Source organism: Scaptodrosophila lebanonensis, unplaced genomic scaffold, assembly GCF_003285725.1.
Source record: "Scaptodrosophila lebanonensis strain 11010-0011.00,11010-0021.00 unplaced genomic scaffold, SlebRS2 tig00000043-arrow-pilon, whole genome shotgun sequence".
In the NCBI taxonomy this organism is placed as follows: Eukaryota; Metazoa; Arthropoda; class Insecta; order Diptera; family Drosophilidae; genus Scaptodrosophila; species Scaptodrosophila lebanonensis.
Genome location: NW_022060545.1, coordinates 14,377,223 through 14,398,730, shown reverse-complemented (window position 1 = coordinate 14,398,730; position 21,508 = coordinate 14,377,223). Strand labels below are relative to the sequence as shown.

Below are 21,508 nucleotides of genomic sequence, written 5' to 3'. Positions count from 1 at the left end.
CAGTGGTTTGAAGGCATGTCAAATCAGTCCTGCCTTTTATTTGTAGCTTTTTAGACAGAACTGGAACTTTGTCTACAACTTCTATGGCCTTATAATAGGCATTAAGCAAGCTCCTCAAGCTACAGAGATCTATGAATCAAGGAACGCAGAACCATCTTACGATTCAGATATTTAAAACAAAGACAAATGGAAAGAAATTTAATTGTACAAAAATTAGAGTTAGGACTATTGTGATTAGAAATTGAAAGGAATGAGGAGGAAATGAATTGTTTTTGTTCAGCATTTGAATACTTGTATATATCTGTCTACTGATTTTGCGGCACTGTGCTCGGTGGTTCGGCTGCCACTTAAAGGCCGAGCGAGAAGAGAGCAAAAGCTAGACGGAAATCACAATGGCTACAATGCCTCACCTGTGCGGCCAAGCAAAGACAATGCTGGTGCGGATACGGTCGGGCGGGCGTGGTGCTGAGGCGAGGAGTACTTGGTATGTGTATGGGTTTCAGAATTTGGTTGGTTCGGTCTACCGGCGACGACTTGTGACAAAAGCAATTTCGGAGCACATACAACGCGCGTTAAGCACACAGACAGACACAAACACACTCACACACACACACACACACACACAGAGGTAGACAGACTAACGTACGGACATACACATTTGGCTTTCGAGCTGTCAATGTGCCTTTTATTTTCGTTTATGCCAAGCGCTGAATGCCACTTATATTCATCCCCCGCTTTCCATTTCTTTCTCTTCTCTCTCTCTCTCTCTGCCACCGCACACAGACAACAAATTCATTTGCGACTGTCGGCTACAATGGATCTTCGAATTGAAAAATCGCACACGTCACCTGCAGCTGCGTGACTCGCTGGAGGATTTCATTTGCTCGCTGCAGGAGCCCAAGCTGTCGCATTTTGTCGACCCGGTGCCGTCACACATCCTGGATCTGCTCAACATTGGCGGCTTCACGGCTATCGGCAGCAACAGCGCCAGCATGGGCGGCATTGGCAACACCCTGGGTGGCTCCAGCTACGTCAGCATGGATGACCTGTCCACAGGTACAGGCATAGGCATCGGCAGTCGCAAGCACCCGAGCAGCAAATCGCGGCAGGCGTTGCGCGGCCAACGACAATTCACGGGCGCTGAAAATGTGGTGGAGGCGAAGTTGCGGCGCAGGCGACAACTGGCGGCAGAGACTGGACTACCAGCTGTGGTGGCTGCAGTGGCGCCCACGCACAAACGCTACGACTACGACTATGATGTGTCCAATGCAGGTGGTGGTCATGTGCCCGGCTTGGGTCATGGCGGCCTCGACATGGACGACAACCTGAATTTGCACAAACAGAGCTCATTCTATGGCGGCAGTGGTGGTTTAGTCGGCGCCACTGACCTTCACAATGATGTGCTGCTCACCCATCAGCAGGGCAACAGCCTCGATGTCGATTCGCTGGACGCACTGTCCGGCAAAAACACCATCAGTGTGAGGCTCTTCATGCTGAAGCCCGAGATGCTGCCGTGTCATGACGAACTTAGCGATCCCACCGAACTGCCGCTCTCTCGCGATCTTATGGATGTACGCAGTAATGTGGGCCAGGATCTAACCAGCATGTCCCCCAGATTAGTGGTAGCTCTACCGACACCAGGCCTCCTCTTGGTAGTCTACTTGTATCTGATTATGCTGCACTTGGGCTGAGTGGATAATGGCACCCTTTACTGAATCTGCATCCGCTTTTTTGTTGTGATTGGAACCAGCGTGCTCTATGCCCGAAGCGGATGCGAAGATTTGAAGGCGCATTATGAGTTTTTAATTGTATATACTCGCGAGTATTCATTCGGTAGTCCTTAGTGTAGTCGCTTGGTAATTGACTTTGGAGCGGTTGCAGTAACTAAACGCCATCTCAGCTATCAACATAAAATTACAACACACAAAAACGGAATCCAGAAGAAGCCACTGTCAAGACAAGGGACTAGACAACATTGTGGAAACGAGCTTCAGAAAAAAAAGAAAAAACACAAAAATATGAATGGTAGAATTTATCTAAGAAATTATAAAGATACAAAACGCAGACAGCCTGCGAGCTATGTAAATATGTAAAGAACGGAATTTGATTAACTCATATAAATTTAGCATTTAGCTGTAAAGTTAGTTTGACTTGAGAATTTCAGCAGTGAAGCAGACAGACACAACAACAACCTAACAACCTAACAACTTAACAGAAAAACAGTTAAACAAGAAAAACCAAAATAATAACTAATTGATGAATGCAAAAGAGAACCTCCGAGCAAACTGGCGTTTCATTTAACTCATACTACAATACCACTAAATGAATACACAGTACTACATAAATACTTACATAGTTTAAATAGCCATAGAGTCGATGCATACTATATGTATCTACGTGTATAATCGAATCATTTGTTTGCCATTTGTTTACTTGAGCAAGGGTACATACAGTTTAAAAAAGAAAATAAACTTGGAAAGCGCTAAACGTCTTAGATGCTGCAGCAAGCTACAGGTACAGCTAAACTATACCAGGTAGACACGGCTAGGGATAGAGTTGTATTGAGAGGGCCAACAGAAGGCATATGCTTGTAAGATAAACGCAAACAGCTGAACGTTTTATTGATAACAGAAACGAGTAACTAGGAAATAGAAAATATAAACTAGAAAATAGAGATATAATAGCTACACACATACTTGTACTAAATAGTTAGCCTAGGCTTCACCGGATGGTCCTGGACCATAGGTTCTCACTCTTACTACTCGTAGTTTAGGAGCGCTTTTTAATTGTAAGCTGAAAGACGAAAACCAGAAAAACCAGACCCATCAATCACAAACTAAGTACTAATACTACGCAACCTGTTTCCGCAACGCTTAGTCTCTCATTTCTACTGCCACGCCCACACAAACTGTCTCTTGAATTCAGCTCTCCTTTATTCTGTTTCCACTTGACTGCATTCGAAAATATATACATATACTCCTTATATATTCTTTTGCATTTTTCAATTTTTTCACTCACAAGCAAATTGTAGCAAGTTAAGCAAAAAAAAGGAAAAAACAAAAAACAGAAATATGCATAAAGATTTTTGTAGCTTAAGACTGAATATATAAAATTAAATTATGCTAATGTATACACAATATATATTATTGTATTGTATTTAATTGTACTGTATTGTATGTTTAAATGTATTGTAACAAATGCAAGCAGGGGGAAAGGGTAATGCAATTTAAATAAAGTGAAGCAAAACGAAATGAAATAAAACTCATACCGGCATAAAATTGATTAACACCCATACATATTACCATTTATTTATTATACATTATTGTGCACAAATTGAAAGTTTTATTTGTAAAAAAAAAAAACAAAAACGGACCTTTTCATGTTTTATTAATGTGTTTTTAACAATTCATAAAGTATGCAAATTAAGTGTATAAAAACAAAAACGAGCAAATTTTACATAAATAAAATAGGGCAATTGCCAACATCATCAGCAACAACAACAACAACAGAAATAACAACAAATGAAATAGATCATAAGAAGCAAGCATAGTTTTTAGTGGACAATCAGCACCAGCAGCAGAACAGATGAAGGGAGCGAGACAGGACACTGCAGCCAAAAGAGCAAAGAGACAGTAGCGAGGACATATACGTGTAATAAGGTGCACGACAAAATTATACTTGTATAGGACAACAACTTTTATATTTTTCTCCATGTCCCCATGAAAAGTCTGCATATTGAGTTCGTTCATTTAGTAATCCTCTAAGAGTCGAAAGGAAGCAATTAGTTCCTCATTGCCACTGAAGAGAAACAAGTTTGGTCGAAGGACTTTCGAGGTATATACTTGCACCTTCTTTCTTTCTCAAAGAGGTGGCAGGCTCTTTAAAAAAAGGGTACCCACATACACATATATATTTTGATATCTATCGTGTTTTCTTAGTTCAAATTGAATTTAGTTAATATTTGTCCCACTAATTTTGCTCTTGCACCTTACGCATACTCGTATCTAACGAGAGGAAAGGAAAATCGTGTCAGCCTAGCAAAAGAAAAACCAGTTAAAATAATGAAAGAAAAACTCGTTTGCAAAAATAAAACAAAACATAACAAAAAAAAAACAGTAAAAGTAGTGTAAGTACGTGGGCAGAAGCTAAATGTATTTAGTGTTTTGATTAAGAAATAAGAATGGAAAACATTGAAAAAGAAAACCAAATTGCAAATTTAAGTCGTCTACTAGTAATCTTATAAGTACTTAGGTAAGCAGTGCACTACTATATGTTGGTGTAGTTTTTGACAACAAAATTATATTTTGCAATTGCTAAAAACTTAGGGCTTTGATTGGAAGACTCTACTGACTTGTCTCTCTACGTAAGTTTCATATACATTTGAAACAAATAAGTAAATAAATAACGTATTTTTTAGTAACTTGAAAAGATGCATAAAATGCTTTTAATAAAAATTGATTTGTTATCATTGACTAGGCACTGTACAACTTTTTACCAAAGACTCTTTCGTTCCTGCTAATTGACAGCATACGGCTATATTTCGTTTTTGTTTGCCATTGTAATTTAGTTAAGCTAATTTTGTATGGAACAGGAAAATGCGCAAGTAACGTAAGTTTATAATAATAATTACATGTAGCTTACTTAACTATTTTAACTTGTATGTACACACACACACACACAAAGATTGGAGTACAGCGTACATACACACATATATGGATATTTACCAGAAAAATGCATTGTCAAGCAAACAAAGCGGCTGTAGCCCAAAAACAAAAGCAGTATGAAAATATGATACAAGAAACAAACCAAAAAGAATATATATATATATATATATAAATGTATTTGATGTAAGTTTACTAAAAACCACAAAACCACATTACAGATGATTTTGGGCCAAATCTGGCCAGCACGCACAAGGAGCGTGTTCTGGAAGCTGAAACAAAAAACGCAAATCATTCCAATATGCATTACCAACCAACTGTGTATTTAATATTACATCCCAAAGTGTGCCCGTTCCTTGTGCGCTGCATATTTGTGCCCTCAAAAAATTGGAAAATAAATCTAAATATATTTAATGTAAAAAATACGTTGAAGGTGTTTTTATTTACAGGACAGAACGCTGTATAGCCGCCTGTTTATCACTTCCGCAACTTGAGCGCACACAAAACATTTCAACACATGGCTCGTTGCGCCTCAAAATATGCAAAACCTTATAAAATTTCACAAAAGCTGCAAACGCAGCTCGAATTTTAGCTGCCAGGCATCCCAAATTTACAGCGCCAGCTACCAACTACCGCTCGCTTTTGTGCGCGCGAAATATTTCCTAAATTTCATTATTGATCGATCGGCAGTAAGTGGAGGAAGTGGGAGAAAGCCAGGCAAAAGGAAACGAAGCGCAGAGTCATGCAGTATAAGGCTGTTGATAAAGCATAGCCGAAGCCGAATACCCTGAAACTCTGAATCATACTGCTACTTTAAAATATCTATATTTCTATTTTTGTCTATCTGTACATTTCTAGAAGATTAACCATTTTGTGGAAAGAGCAATAAAATAGTTAACAAAATTTATATTCGTACTTGTACGTCTGAGGCTTAACAACTCAATAGTAGAGTGCCAATGTTGATGGGAATGATGAATTGAATAAAATATGACAACCACCACGAATCTTCCGTACTTTACATTTCGAACTGTTAAGTCCTTAGACATTCAAGAAGCCTCCAAAATTCTAGTTTGTGTAGAATACGTAACAGGCAGAAGGAAGCATCCCCGACCGCATAAAGTATATATATTCGGAATTAGAATGACGAGACGAATCGATCTAGACATGTTCGTGCGTCCGTCCGTCCGTCCGTCTGGATGAATGCAAGGATCTCAAAGACTATTAAAGTTAACATAGCCCCGTCACACGCTACACAATTTCGTCATTACTGTCCACATTTCAAAAGTTACATAAACCAAACTTGGCACAAGCAATCTCCATACAGTTTTCTACTTTCTAAATTTCATCCAAATCGGTCAATTCCAAGAAAAGTTATTAGCGAAATAGTTCCAGTATTATTATTGAATAAAATAGAAAATAGAATACAGATTAGAAAAGACAATAGAACAGAGAATAGAAAACCGAATAAAATATAATAAAGGATAGACAGTATAATATTGTATAGAATAGATAATAGAATACAAAATATAATAAAGCATAAAGAATAGAACACAGAAAATAATAGAGAATAGAATATGGAATACAATAGAGAATATAACAAAAAATATAAAATAAAATAAAATATAGGATAAAATATAGAGGATAAAATACAGAATTGAATAAAGAATAAAAGCACAGAATAGAATAGAGAGTAGAATACGGAATAGAATAGAAAGAGAGTAGGATACAGAGTAGAATACAGAATAGAATACAGAAAAGAATAGAGAGTATAATAGAGAGTATAATAGAAAGTAGAATATAAAATAGAATACTGAATAGAATACAGAATAGAATACAGAAAAGAATAGAGAGTATAAGAGAGAGTATAATAGAGTGTAGGATATAAAATAGAATACTGAATAGAATACAGAATAGAATACAGAATAGAATAGTGAGTAGAATACAGAGTAGAATACAGAATAAAATAGAGAGTATAATACAGAGTAGAATACATACATGTATATTACTATATCATTGTATTACGTGTTTTTTTAAGAATGGGTACAGGGTATTTCAAAAGATGCCGATCAGCTTTGTTCGTGAATACTTCAGATATTATTGCAAGGTACTCCGAGTCACAGAATATAGAATAATACGTATAGTTTCCGGAGTGTTTTAGATCTCGTTGATCTCTTTGTTTAAACGCCATTCCCATTGATTTTATCACCGCCCAGTGTGAAGTAGTAGAGTATAAGAGCGAAGCCATGTGGCAAATAACCTAGCCAAGCGACATTCGTAAGTGCTGGTGCACAAAGTGCCAAAATGGGCGTGGTCCACTCACACTGCCTCACGCTAAGTGTTGCATAAGAAATGGCGGCCATTAATGCTCAGTCCGTTACTTACACGCAGCAGCGTGTTGCGCCTAATAAAGTCGTTTCAGCATATGCACAATGTACGGATAAGCCGCCAATCGGCAACCAGACAGCCACTTCATAATGTGAGACGATGAGTTGGTGATGGGCTTGGGTATATAATCGGGTGTGTGTATGTGTCGGGCATGTGTGAAAATTACCGCTACTTGTCCGCGTGGTTAGCTGCCATGCACAGTGGGCGATCAGCAGTCGAAAATTGACAATACCGATTTTGGGCTCAAAACGAGGGAGCTAATATTTTGAATAAAGAAAAGTTAAGTATGTCTAACAATCAGAATTTATTTAAACATTTACACCTCCAATAGACATATGTATGTCAGGTATTAATATAGCTACTAGGACTACTGAGTTTTAGGCCACAGAAACAGGTTGGACAGCAAATTAGCTTTTAAAAGGACAATTAGTCTTTTGGCTGCCGGGCAAAAAAGATTCCAGCTTCAAATTTTGTTGTATTTGTAATAAAACAATTAATCAAATAGTAATTCGAAAAAAAGTTGACTTTAATACAAATGTTAAAAAACTCTAAGTTGAAAATTAGAAGCCATATTAAACGCTGACTGTGGATGGCACATGAAATAACAATATAACATTAACATTTAGTTCATTTTCTTTCTAAATAGCAGAGGAATGAATATCATCAAAGATTTCATAACATGTTCTTTACGCTTTGATACATTATTATTAATAATATTATTGTCGATGGCATTCGCCATTCTAAAGCTAGATTATTGGTGTTAATATTAATATACAAACCAGAGGTATATTAAATTGTATGCAAATTGTCTTGTATCTTAAATGTTGTATAGATATATCAAACCACAAATTACAAGTATTTTTCCACTGTGGTCTGCTTCATTGTGCTCATCGACGTTGCCGCTGACGCGTGGAAAAAATGAAAAATTGCAAAGTGATAAATTGGATTCAAACAGTGGAGCAGATTTATTGATTTCATTCGGGGGCGGATTGTTGCAACGCCGGCAGTGGAAGTAGCAGCAGCAGCAAAAGCAGCAGCGCCTCCCCAACGCCGCAACGCACCGCCTGCCAAGTCAAATTGAATAGACGCCAGGAGCGACAAAAATCAAAAACAGATATTCAAATACACCCACACCCACACACAAACACATGGCAGCATGTCGCACAAATGGCGCTATGAACATTGACAGGACGGAAAAATGCATGGCGGCGCCTTTTATTTTTACATGGGCGGCGAAATGTCAAAATTTTTGCATCGAAATGATTATGCCAAAGGCGTAACACACATACTCGTACAAATAATCAAACACGACTCATAGTTGATGGTTCCGTTCTATGTACACCTTCATAGACACACTATTAAACAAATTTCTGGTCAACGCTACAACAAAATTACAATTTATTCAAGAATCAGAAAAGTTTGATTTTCTAGTAAATTTCAAATGTATTTCATTTGAAGACAGCCACTCAATGAATTATGCCTCAAATTTCCAAATTATAATTCATTTTTTTATATTTAAATATATATGAATTGAGATTTATTTACCAAAGACAAATTTACAAAATATTGATTTCAGCTAGCTTTATATAGAGAATATCTTTTTATTTGAGAAATGAATACGAACATTTTCACAAGTCTATGGTGGAATTGAAATCTAATATTAAATGTTAAAGGAAAAATTAACTAAAAAAAATATTAATCATAATTAAAAAATTGTTAATTTATTAACTAAGCTGGTACTGAATGGAAATTAGTCAGCACTAAAAGGATAAATTACCATCAGCACGCAAGTAGTGCGGTATATAGTAAGATTTTTTACATAAAATTTGGACAAGAGAGAGTTCATTTATCGTATTAATATTGCCTTCCGTTCACTCGCATTAAAACCGTTCAATTAAAAATTATTTCTAGTATTTTGTTTCGGGCAAATTGAATTTATCTTAAATGGGTTTGTGCACTGCTGCCGCATACCTCAGATCCTTTTAATATTATAGCTAAAAATAAATTAATATTCTATAAAATAAGCTTGTTGTGTTATGATAGTTTGGATCTACTATTTTAAATCGGATACAGAATGCAGATAGTTTTATTAGCACTATCTATATTTTTGCTAATGCGAGCGCAACCACAAGTATATCATTTTAATTTTGTAATAGTTGTACTTAATTGTAGTTCATTATTTGGTAAAAAACAAGACTTGCATCGTGTTTCTAAATATGTGGCTTTAGTTTTAGCATAATACTTAATTTAATTAATTTAATTTATAAAAGAAGTAGGACGTACGCATACAATTTTAATTATTATTTGTTTTCTATGTTTAATACAATTACTTTTATATTTACTATCGAAGATTATTTGTATGTACAGAAATGTCTTTTTAAATTTTAATTTAAGTTAACTAAAATGTATTTATTTCATTTTATTTGATATGTAAAAAATATATATAAACCATTTCTTTTCTGAAATATATATTTGTAGGACTGAAAGTTTAACTAAAACTTAAAATATATTTGAAAATGTATTTAAGCTCATTAATACTTATTATAATTACTGAATATATGATATTTCCATTTGCCATTCCATTTGCCAATAATTGTAGCTTTCTTAATTTTAAAAGCTCGTTCCTTTTTCTACAGCCTTTATGAAAATGTTGCTTATCCTCCAAGCAATTCTCTGCATTTTGCTATAATCCCACACCTAGGGATATGTATTTGTATGTATATAACTGGATGTTTTTCCTACGCCACGTGGGCTTTTGAGCTCGCCCAGGGTAATACTCGTATGGTAGACGCGTTGGTAGACGATGTTATCAAACAAAACGCCAACAACAACGACGCTAAGTGCGACCTGACTGGATGGTGGCCGCGGGCTAAGCGGGCACTAAACCCGTAGGTTGGTAGGGGGAGCATGAGCTATTATTACGAGGACGTCGACGACGACGACGACGACGACGATGATGACGACGACGACGGCAGGAACGGCGACAGCCACTGACGGTGGCAACGGCAAAAAAAATCAATCAACCGCTAGTGTTTGGCGTTGGTTTTTTCTCACACACAACGACTACAACACACTCATTCATTGGCAACCACAGGTGAGTGAGAAGCCGGAGCCTTCACAGCCTGCAGTGCTTTGCCTTGTTGCCATGTCGAGTACAGCCATAGCAACAACAACAACAACAACGACAACCGCGAATGCATGTGATTGACATCTGTCTGTGTGGGGAAGTTGGCGTCGTCAGCGGCTTCGACTCGGCAGTTGCTCGCTCAACAAATACAACAACAAGAACAACTAAAACTACTACTACAATAACAACAGCACAACAACAAAAACAATATGGCAACATTGCGAGTTGCATGCCATTTTCTATTCATAATTTTAACGATTTTCATTGTACCTTCCATTGTTATTATAATTCCATATGTGCGTCATATACTTGTAGTACAGGTGGAACATGCATATGCACATTAGCAGGCATAAATATTTTGACTAATCTGAGCCCCTACTTGGATTAATTGAAATGTTTCTTTGACTTGCAAGCAAATCCTCAGTTGTAATTATATTTTTCCTGGCATTCCATATCCTTCTTCTAGACCAATCCTCCAATTTTAAAATATTTCCACGTATTGAGTGTGAATTGCATGAAAAATAAGTATCTCGGAATATTTAACCGCCCTTCCAACAATTTAAAATGGCGTTTGAATTAAATTTGTTTCAACAAATTAATCTTAAACGTAATTCAAATGATTTATACAAAATTTCTTTGAAGGTAGACACATTTTGTGGAGGAACCAGCCAAGATAAACTATAACAGTCATGTCATGTGCATTGGTGATATATAGTAAAGCTATTTCCCTCCACCCTATGATCTGATTATTTTTGCTCTCAGTGTTCATCCCGCGGACATTGTTTTCTATGGCCCCTTTAATTTGATGGCTCCAATTAAGGCTTCAATTATTTCTTGTTATCTTCGTTGACCATTTTATGTGCATTGCACTTATCATAAGTTTTATAATTCACTTCCAAGGAAAAGTTAATATTATTAGTGTGTGTATGTGTGTGTGTTTGTTAGAAAACTAAGTTTGTCTGAGTACACCTGCCAACTAGTGTACAGCACACATGAGCCACTTGGCATCAATACTGTGGCAAATTGCATTTCATTAGAATTACATAAAGCTGCCGGCATGTGGCTAATAGAATGCTGACATGTTCATGCTTTTCAATTCGCTCGCCCATCATTCCGCCCGTCGATAGTCTTTCCGTTGGAAACTAATAGAGTTATCCTGGCAAACAACTAAGCATTGATGTGCACTTTATGCGAAAGCTAAATGTCATTTGATGCAGTCCGGCACAGCCGCCATGCCCCACCAGACTGGGGACGCTCTGCAGCTAAAAGCTTTTGACAAAAAGCAAAAAAAAAGTGGCTAAAAGGTAAAGAGCGAAGCGAACCGTGCACTCATAACATAAACAACAAGCTACGGCTGGATAGCAACTTTATTATTAAATTATGCCAAAAAGCAGCGCGCGCGGCTTTTTAGCTTGTGGGTCGCATTTTGCGAGCGTTCTCCTTAAGCTTGCTTTTAAATTTATTTTAACGTGTTAGTAATTGCACACTGTACTAAAATATTTTACCAAGTCGAGTCGTTCGACGAGCTTGTATCGTGTGTTCCAACTGAGTTCAGTCCCAGACTGATCTGTAAGCGGGCTGTAAGCGGCTGGCTACTGTTTTCAATTTAAATGAAAACCGCAAAATATTCGGCCAGAGGTTAGTCGAGTTTTGCCAATAAAGCAGCCAACACCAACAACAACAACCACAACAACAATAGCAACAAAAATGCAAGAACACATTTTAGAGGAATGCCTCACAAAAGCCAAACAACAAAATACAAAATTGTATACACTTCGATGTTTGACCACAATTCAAAATTTGGTAAGGAAAACAAAGACAAAGGTCGAAGGGGGAGCAGTAAGGGGTGGCAGTAAACTTTGTCACATAAATTGCTAACAATGTAAACAAAGTGCTTAGCCACTTTTCGGGATATTTTTCTATTTGTTTGCCATTCGTGTTGCCCATTCCCAACCAATTCGCCTGGTGTGTGGTCGTTTTTGGGTCTTTTCGTTGTTATGAAGAATATTTAATTATTTATTTTCAGTTTGATTTTATGGCCCAAGCTGTCGTTGCCGTAATTGAAACCCTTCGCGTGCCAATCGGTCCCTTGGCGTATGCCCTAAAGGCAACATCAGCAGCAGCAGCAGCGGCAGCAGCAACAACAACAACAATAACATTATTAATAGCTTTTTACAGTTGCCCAAGATGCCAGGCAGTCCGATGTGCGTCTTAATTAGATCGAGTCAAGTACAAAATCAACTGACAGCTGCCCAAATGCACCAGAACTGGTAACTGTAGTAGCTTTATCAGCTGGAACCCAACCAATGGCTGTCCAGCAACCCTTCCATAAGAGATGTGGCGAGTCGAATCAGTTCCAAGAGCTGCCTCTAATCAGATTTTGTTCTTTTTTATTTCGTTATATGGTGCAGGTACTTTGGGAACAAGCTTTAGAAGCCATGCAAATAATTTTGCTTCAATCAAATAAGTTGAGTTTAAGTAAAATGCGGTTAAATATATCGGTTAAGTTTATGATAACAAGAAATACTTGGGTCATAATTTAATAATTTAATTTATATTTTCAAATGTTATAAAATGTTCTGAGTTTTTAGAGATAAAACAAATAAAACCTTTAGGAAGTTGAAAAAATCTATACTTATAAGAAGTACTTATTATAAAGGTTTCTATAGAGATATTGGTTTCAGAACTTGAAGGCCAGATAGTTCATTTACATACTGTTCCAATGTTTTTTAATCCCTATGAAGCCTTGGCCCTAAGAACATGCTTTCCATTTGGGTGTGACGACAACATTTGTAATAGCTGATCCCGATTATTTGTCAATTCTATACTATATAATTGGAACTGATGATAAATGTATTTGTATACAGGGCATAGCCAGAAACAGACTTCATTTTGTAAGTACAAGTATACTACACACCTGTTTGATTATATATAACTTTTGAGTCATAATAGCTAAGTACAACTTGATGTGAAGACTCGCCAGGTGCACACACAGCTAATGATAGACCATATCATTTTATATAATATTATTAGGAATTACCAGTGCAAAAAACATTCTTCATGCAACTACTTCAACGCTAGCATATACACATGTATATTAGTTTCATACGTATATTGTCTTTTATACGCATTTTAACAATATCGGAATGTGAATATAGTAAATCTTTTGTTGTTTGGAAATGAATGAAATTCATTCCGTTCTGTTCCTACATTAGTAGGATAACCGATAGCTTATCGAAAGGAAGTGACAATTTTGCAGCGAAGATGGTGATGCCTTCTCAAATGAACTGAAAGTGAACAGAAGTGCACAGTACTAGCACGCATTGGACGAATTTGAAAGTGCCTCGGACAAGTTGGCCCCAAATGCGGCTAATGAAGCCCTCCGCTGATTGATGGCACAGCATTTCCGGTTGCCGTGTAACTGTAACTGAAACTGCGACTACGCCCTAAGTGCGGCCCGAGGACCAACAAGATGGCGTGGTGTGGCAACTATTTGCTACGATTGCGACACGACAAGACGATTAATATATGTTAGTCAATACATCAAGCGCTCAATGAAAGCAACGCCAATTTCCGAAAACTAACAGGAGACAGGCATCATTGCTATCCAGAGAGCCTCCAATCTAGGCCGAGGCAGAAACTGAGACTCAAGCTAAGGCCATACCCAGGGGCGCGTTCGCGCCAATTTAATGACGGCACATGGTGGCCAAGTTTATTGCTTTAAAATTGTCAAATGCGTCTTAGCATTAACATGGGCGCTGGCTCACGCACACTAAAAACGGAAAAGAAAAAAATCAGCAAGGAGGTGGCCGGGAAGTTCCGGGTGTGGGAGTAGATGTCGCGCAGCGTGACGTTGTTAGCTCATAAAACGACTTTAAAAGGTCATAAATATAAATTGAAATTGCGTTGGCGACAAATAAAAACTTTATCAGCAGCGGCGACGCGACCAAGAGATTCAAATGACGAAAGCCCCTTAAATTACACAAATACGTGTAGTTTAGACCATAAATTTGCAATCAGGAGACGCAGCCGTTGCGTCGTGGCGCTCTTTAAGCTCCTTCATCCTTCATCATGCTGCGTGTATTCCTGTTGCGTTTTCGCCGACGCCGACGATTACACCCACATACACTATACTCGTGTATACCCACACTCCTAGATACCCGCCATGCAGTTTGATTTTATTTTTAGCAAATAAGCCGAGGCGAATAAAAACAACAACAATAATAATAGCAACAACAATGAGGGCAGAGCAGAGCAGCAGCAGCAGCAGCAACAGAAACAGCAGCAGCAGCAGCAATGACCCTTGGTGCGACCGACCTGTGCATGGGCAATCATTTCTATGGTCATTTCGCGTTTGCCGTGCGCCGCGCTCAGCCTTAAAATTGGAAAAATGTGTTGCGCCGTAGCCATAGCCACGCTTCCAAAGGCCAGGCCATGCTCATTCTCGTCGCTTTTTATGATGGGCGTTAAAAATGTGCAGCAGTAGCAGTGGCAGTGGCAGCAGCAGTAGAAGCGGCAGCAGCCAATACCCCAGCCTCCCCCCCCCGCTGCCATAACATTGAACACCCAACGGCTCGAGTGCAATAAAAGTAAAACACATTGCCAAAGCAACTTGCTGCAATATTTGCGCAATATGGCGTCTCACGTTCCACCTCTGTTTCCCTTCTACTTTCCGTTCTCCGTTACGTCTATGACTAGTTACGTATGTACAGGCAAAGCTCTCATAATGGGCCTGATGGGCGCTCTAAATAGAAAAGATGCAGAACTACTTGTATGTTATACAAGTATGATCTGATTGTACGAGTATATCACACATTCAGTACTTTTACACCGATTTTTTCGACCGTCACGACGAAGACATGGAAATTGTGGCACTATACTACTTCACCTGTAACTTTCCCAGCCCCTTGTTAAAGTGATATCTCGAATCGTGATTGCTCCTCGATCTATTTAAACAGCAACCTCATTCCTAGCAACTGGTAATCATTCGATTAGAAGGTAAAAAGGCTTTGCTTAAGTATCACTGTGCTTAAAAAACAACAGTGAATAGATAAAACTAAAGAAGTGTCAAATATACGTTTTCTAAATTATGATTACAAGCTTAATAATCTCGTTAAGTTAAATAAGAAAATGATGTCTAGAAAGTTACGATCAGAGTGACAAAATCGTCAAGCTCAATCATTAGATCTGGCTTATTATAAATTTTACTCGAACTCATAAAATCAAAGTCTGTTAATGAGTATCCTATTGAGTTATTTCTGACTGAGAAGGCAGTAGAGAAGGTCTCAATGAAATATTATTTTTGACGACTTCGAAAACATATTAAAGGAGTCCACATACATTTTCTTACAAAAGCACACAATTTTATCAAGCCACTCAATATCCTTTGCCGTAGTTGTCACTGTACGTGTATATGTATGTATTGGTTATAGACCCTCTTTAACTGTTAGACAGGCGGCTACCAATCCCCCTTTGCATTAAATATCCCGCTCTATCATGTGCCTGCTGTATGCGAAGCATCCTTGGCTTTTGCGTTCATTATTTATTTTATTTTATTAGAAATTATTTAGTGGAGCTTCCGTGGAGCTTGCCATTGCAGGTTGCAATGCACGCCCGGATTCCTTTTATTGTTATCTCAGCCATAGCCATGAGGGATAGAGAACCAGAATGGACGCCTGGCGTCTAAAGTGCATTAAAGTTGATTAATTTTATTTGTTTCTGCTGCCAGGAGACAGATGGAGCGTGCGAGTATTTATCATATTTATCACCTGACATGCCAGCCAAACAATTGGCCAAGTGACAGACCCAAACAATCCAATCAGTCATGCACTCATGCACTCATTCATTCGATCATTCATTTAAGCATTCATTCAACTGCAGCTTGCACTCAATTGGTAGCAGCGTAAAAAGTCATAAACATAAAAATAAATCAATCAAGCATATCAATAATTCCATGCGAACCAATTGGTTGGATGGGCGGCCATTTTGCTTGCTCACTTGTCTGGGATTTGGCCAGTTCAGTCCATTTCAGTCCTTCCAGCCAAGTCAAGCGGAGAGATGTGTGTGAGTGTGGGTGTTCGTATGTCGAACGGCCTGGCGGGCAGTCTGTGTTACTTTGAGCGTGAAATGTTTCGCTCCCTTTTGAGCTTTGACTTTTGCGTATTGGCAAATAAATAAATATGCAAATTGATTAAATTTGTTATGCCTGCAGCAAATCTCCCCTTTCCCCCTTTATTCAATGGCAGCATGTGCATGTGCGTGGGCATATTTTTTAATTATTTGCAGAAAGCAATGGTGAAAAGTGCTGATGAGACCATAAACATGCCGCCATGAATTCAATTGGTTTTGTATGTCCTTTGAGAAATATTTTGAATTCCAGCCATCGAGCATATTCGATATATAGAGTACGTACGCTTCTGATTTTCACTTAACGGCCACAAATCAGACGTTTTTCAGCTGCCCGGAAAATCGCAGCCACATCATAAAAATCCGAATTAAGAAAAGCCGCCACATAGTCTGCCCACAACGTTGGTTGTTGCCCGTTGGTTGCCTGATGTTGCTGTTGTTGCAAGTGATGCTGTTATTGTTGTGTGCAAATTGCAACATTGGCAATTTCGATTGTCATCGATACGTATTATGCAACAGCGGCGCCACCAGCCACCGGAAGCACCAATTGCCAAATGGGCGCCATTTTACAGCGACAATACGACCAACAATATCAACTGTGGAACGTCAGCATGGTCTCATCATTTGTTTTGCACTCCCTTGATCCACCACCTTATTTGCACGCACTAACACACTAGCGATGAACGTTTAACGTGAGTGAATCTCGAAACAAAACAACTTAAAATCCTAACCAACATTCAAAAAAAAGTAAATTAAAACTATTAGTTTCAGTAAACGCTGAATACAATAAATTAAAATATAAATTCAATTGATAGTACTGTCCTAGGATTTGTATCTAATCAGTATTGATGTCAAAAACGATGAGAATATCGAGAGAAACATGAGAGAAAATCAAGAAAAACGAGAATTCCTATAGAAATAGTCCATAAATTTAGTTTTCACTAACAGTGTACACCAAATTAACAGAAAAATAAACTTGTATAGTTGAATAAAATGTATCTTTAGCATCTTTATTTATAAACTTTAATATGTTGGTTTATTTTTATTTATGATTATTTTAAGCAAAAACATGATCAACAAATAATTTGGAGTGAGCGTGTATTTATTATCAATTTTAATTGGCATTCCACTTCATTACTAACTAATTCTGTTTTTAAAATAAAAATTCCGCCTTAATACACAAATGGTAATAACTATATTTTTTTTAATTAAATACAATTACAATAAATGTAACGGCTTTATACTGGAATTGTAACTCTGGTCTGAGCATGATACTTTCCACTAACCTTTAAAATGTACATTTGAAATCTCAGCAACTGTTCGTATTTTAAGTTGAATTATGCGTGCATTAGTTACGCGCCCATCACTAACACATTGACAAAGAGTTTGCTTGTTTGCGCGCATTATTGTCGCGCACAAAAGTATGCAACAGTCATTGGCATTGGTGCTGCTTTGTTATTCGGCAACTGAATGCTGGTCGAAGTCGCAAGAGGATGTGCGTTCGGTTGTGGGCGCGCACCTGAAAATGACCATAATTAATTGCATGTACCTGCGGCAGTTGGCCATTGCCCCTGCTGTCAATTAGTGCTGCAGTTGCAGGCGCGTTTCTACATTTCTACCGCTGCCGGTTTGATTGATGTGGCTCCAGTCGGAACCGGGTCTGGGACTGGGACCGGGATCGGGCCTTGGTATATGAGCAGGCGCCAGCCACCACTCTCATGCAGCGCTCCATTAATTGCCGTCTTGCCATACCCTTTGTTAAGTAACAGAGTTTATCAATTTCATCATTCAGTTTGTGCTTCTTACTACTACAAATGCAAATACTACTTACAAATGCAAAAACTATTAATATTCCTAGGGATCCATAATCCATAAACTTTTATGAACTCCAAAAAAAATGGTTAACTTACAAAAGCAAACCGTTTTTATAATACAACTGATTTTGACGCTGCGAAAGTTTTTTGAACTCTAATAACACTTGAGTTCAGTTCGTGTCTAAGCAACAAGTATTAATTGGTTAATAGTATACATACTGTTAGAGAAATTGATACTAGACCAGTTAGAATACCTTGGAAGGTGTGGCGCAGTTTAAATGTAGCAACTCTAAATCTATCTCAGGCAACCTATGAATTATTGTATTACCTCAATTACCTACAAAAAATTGTTTTATCATAAGCATATCGTTGAAAGGAATTAGGCAATAAGTATGGTAACTTCCTCGAACGTCTTTGTTAGCGTATTTGGGTCTCGCTATGCAAAAAAGGAGCTCACATTCTGTGCCTTTCAGTTTTATGTTTTACAACTTAATAACACTTAACAGCGACCACACTCCATTTGCTGCACATTTTCAATGAGTGTCTGCCACTCTTTTTATATGCTTATGTCTGTATGTAGGTATATACTCGTACATGGAACAAGTGAGTGACGTCCATCACTCACCCACACTTACGTTCACACACACACACACGCGCACGCACACAAAGATATACGCACTCAGGCGCTTATCAACATCACTTGAGCATTGTTTGCCATTATAATCGCAGCAAATCGGTTTCGCATGAAACGCAATTGTCTATAATTACATTATCGAAACTATCAATTAAACCAAATTGTCTGACGGCTCGGGCGGGCCCTGTCCGGAACTTACGCAGACACGTACGGCCAAAGGCCCCCATTCGTCCCATTCAGTATCCACAGCAGCGGCAGCCACAGAAGCTATATAATGTAAGCTGCTGTTGTATGTTTTTGCGATTGTATAACAAGGCCCCCATGTGTTTGCATGTGTGTATGTTCCTGTGTTTGTGTGTGGTATGTGTATTTGTAATCCCCAGGCACAGAGGCATTTAAATAATTTTACTGGCATCGACGTCGTTACTACCGGCAGCAGCAGCGGCAGCGGCAGCGACGGCAAAGCTGATATCCGAGTATTTTTCAAGTAATTGTTATTATAACAAACACCAGAACAACAACAAATTCCATAACAATTACACAGGCACATTCACACACGCAGGCTCGTACACTCCCAACACAACACACGCACACATATTCAGACTGTGAAATATGGAATACGCAATTACATTTAGGCACAAACACAAACACACACACACACACACACACACACACATGTGAATATAAACTGCACAGTGCTTTGGATGAAAAATTAAAATATAAAATGCGAACTTGAATAAGGCATCTCATTTAGTCAATTACCCAAATATTTACACAATACAAACATAATATCCCATTTCTATACAAATGATTAATTAACAATTAAAAAGCACCAAACAGCAAGGCAGTATTATAAATTTTAAAGCGGAACGGGAATGATAGGCAAGTCACTGGTTAACTAAATTGAAGAATATTTTACTTATACTTGTAGTATATCAATAAAAATTAACAGAAATAGATTAAAATAGTTTTAATCTATTGTTTTATGAATTGTGTATAAAATGTGAATGTTTTAAACTACTGCTACTATGGTGAAATGAAATAATTTTGAATTGTTTACGCTCAAGGGACCAATCTTTACCTCCTTAATGTAATCATTTATTTTCTGCTACCTCCAAGAAAATCACTCTCCACAACAGCTGTGAGTCGGGGCATAGCTTGCCGGACTGCCAGTGACTAACACAAAATGTTTCTTATTAAAAAAAAAAAAAAAATATATAAAAAAATAAAAAAATATATAAAATATATATATATATATATATATATATATATATATATATATATATATATATATATATATATATTTTATATATTTTTTTATTTTTTTATATATTTTTTTTTTTTTTTTAATAAGAAACATATATATATATATATATATATATATATATATATATCTTGGACCTCTGTTGTGAATCGGGGCATAGCTGGCACTTGGGCAAATAAACTTCGGATTCGTTATTAAATATTATTATAATTTTATTTATAAGACTGTTCTACCATTTTTTTTACATCGACAACTAAGTTTGTCGTTAAATTTAGAAATAAAAAGTATCAAAATAAAAGGAAAAAATTAATTTGGGACACTTAGTAAATAATTTTTTGAAAAAGTTAGTTGCTTATACTATTTATATTACAAACTTATGCAGACGTATTGCGTCCACTACACTGAGGACAATAATATTAATAATAAGCCAATATCAGCAATAAGCCAATTGCTGTAGCCATTAAAAGCTGTTTTCCTTGTCTTGGATGGTCTTACATGTCTGGTACTTGAAGTTACCGTTTTATTGACAAATATAGTATATGTTCCTGTTGCTTCTTAAAATGATATCAGAAAGTGTTAGAACACACTTACTGAAGTTAGTATTCTGTTGCACTTTACCCTTACAATCGACACACTGTGCGATATTGCTTCTGTGGCTCTAAACTCTCATCCTGCAAAGTTAAAAATTTGTTTTGCTTTCACATTTAATTGAAATTTACTCCGCTTTGTTGGCGACGCCCGACGCCGTGTCGCCGCGACAAGTGGCGACTTTTATCATTTTAAAAGAGCCCGCCCGCAGCGGCCGTCGTGTTTTTGGGTGCCGCCAAGGCTGGAGCCTGGACCCGGACCCCATTCTTGTGTCGGGCCAGAGGCCGTCAGGCACTTTGCAGCAAATTAAATGCATTTTGCACGCACTCACTTTTATACAGACAAATAAACACACATACTGCAGTTATTTATGTGTGTTTGTCATTTAATTTTAAAAAGTTTCGCTTCACGAGATTTACAGCGCCCCGTTGCCTGAAGAGTTTGTGCAGCGCAGTTGACGCCTACGTCGACGCCAATGCCAACGCCAGCGTCAACGCCGCCGCCGTCGCCGTCGCCGCCTCACTTTTATTTAATTTAATTGAGAAGTCGGCCAAAAGACTTCATCCTGCCGCAAGGATCCTGTGTGCACGGACCAGGAAGGTGAGTTAATGGCAGCCATGGTGCAATCAATAAGAAATTTGTTTTTTAAATTAATTGAAAAACCCGCGCATCGAACGCCATCAGCAAAAACGAACGACCATGAAACGTCCGGTATTCAATTTCAGAAGAATAATATCGCGAACGTAGATGAGCACATAGCTATGAGCGTGTGTATACAAATAAGTATGTATACGAGTACAATGGATGTGAGAAGTTCATGGTTGCTTTTAAAGGAAGCAATCGGTAAAAAATGTCTCAGCACCTAATGGGGTCCCCAACTCGGAAAATACTTACAATTGCACAAGTTAC

General features: G+C 37.8%; 1 protein-coding gene across 1 annotated transcript in view; it reads left to right on the top strand.

The window, feature by feature from the left end:
• Window positions 1–3,040, top strand: part of LOC115622744 (connectin) — a 36,407-nt gene extending 33,367 nt beyond the window's left edge. The window contains exon 4 of the mRNA XM_030516792.1: window positions 784–3,040. Within this exon, the coding sequence (XP_030372652.1) occupies window positions 784–1,691 (908 nt within the window). The 3' untranslated portion in view covers window positions 1,692–3,040. The remainder of the gene's footprint in view (window positions 1–783) is intronic.
• Window positions 3,041–21,508: the final 18,468 nt, after the last annotated feature.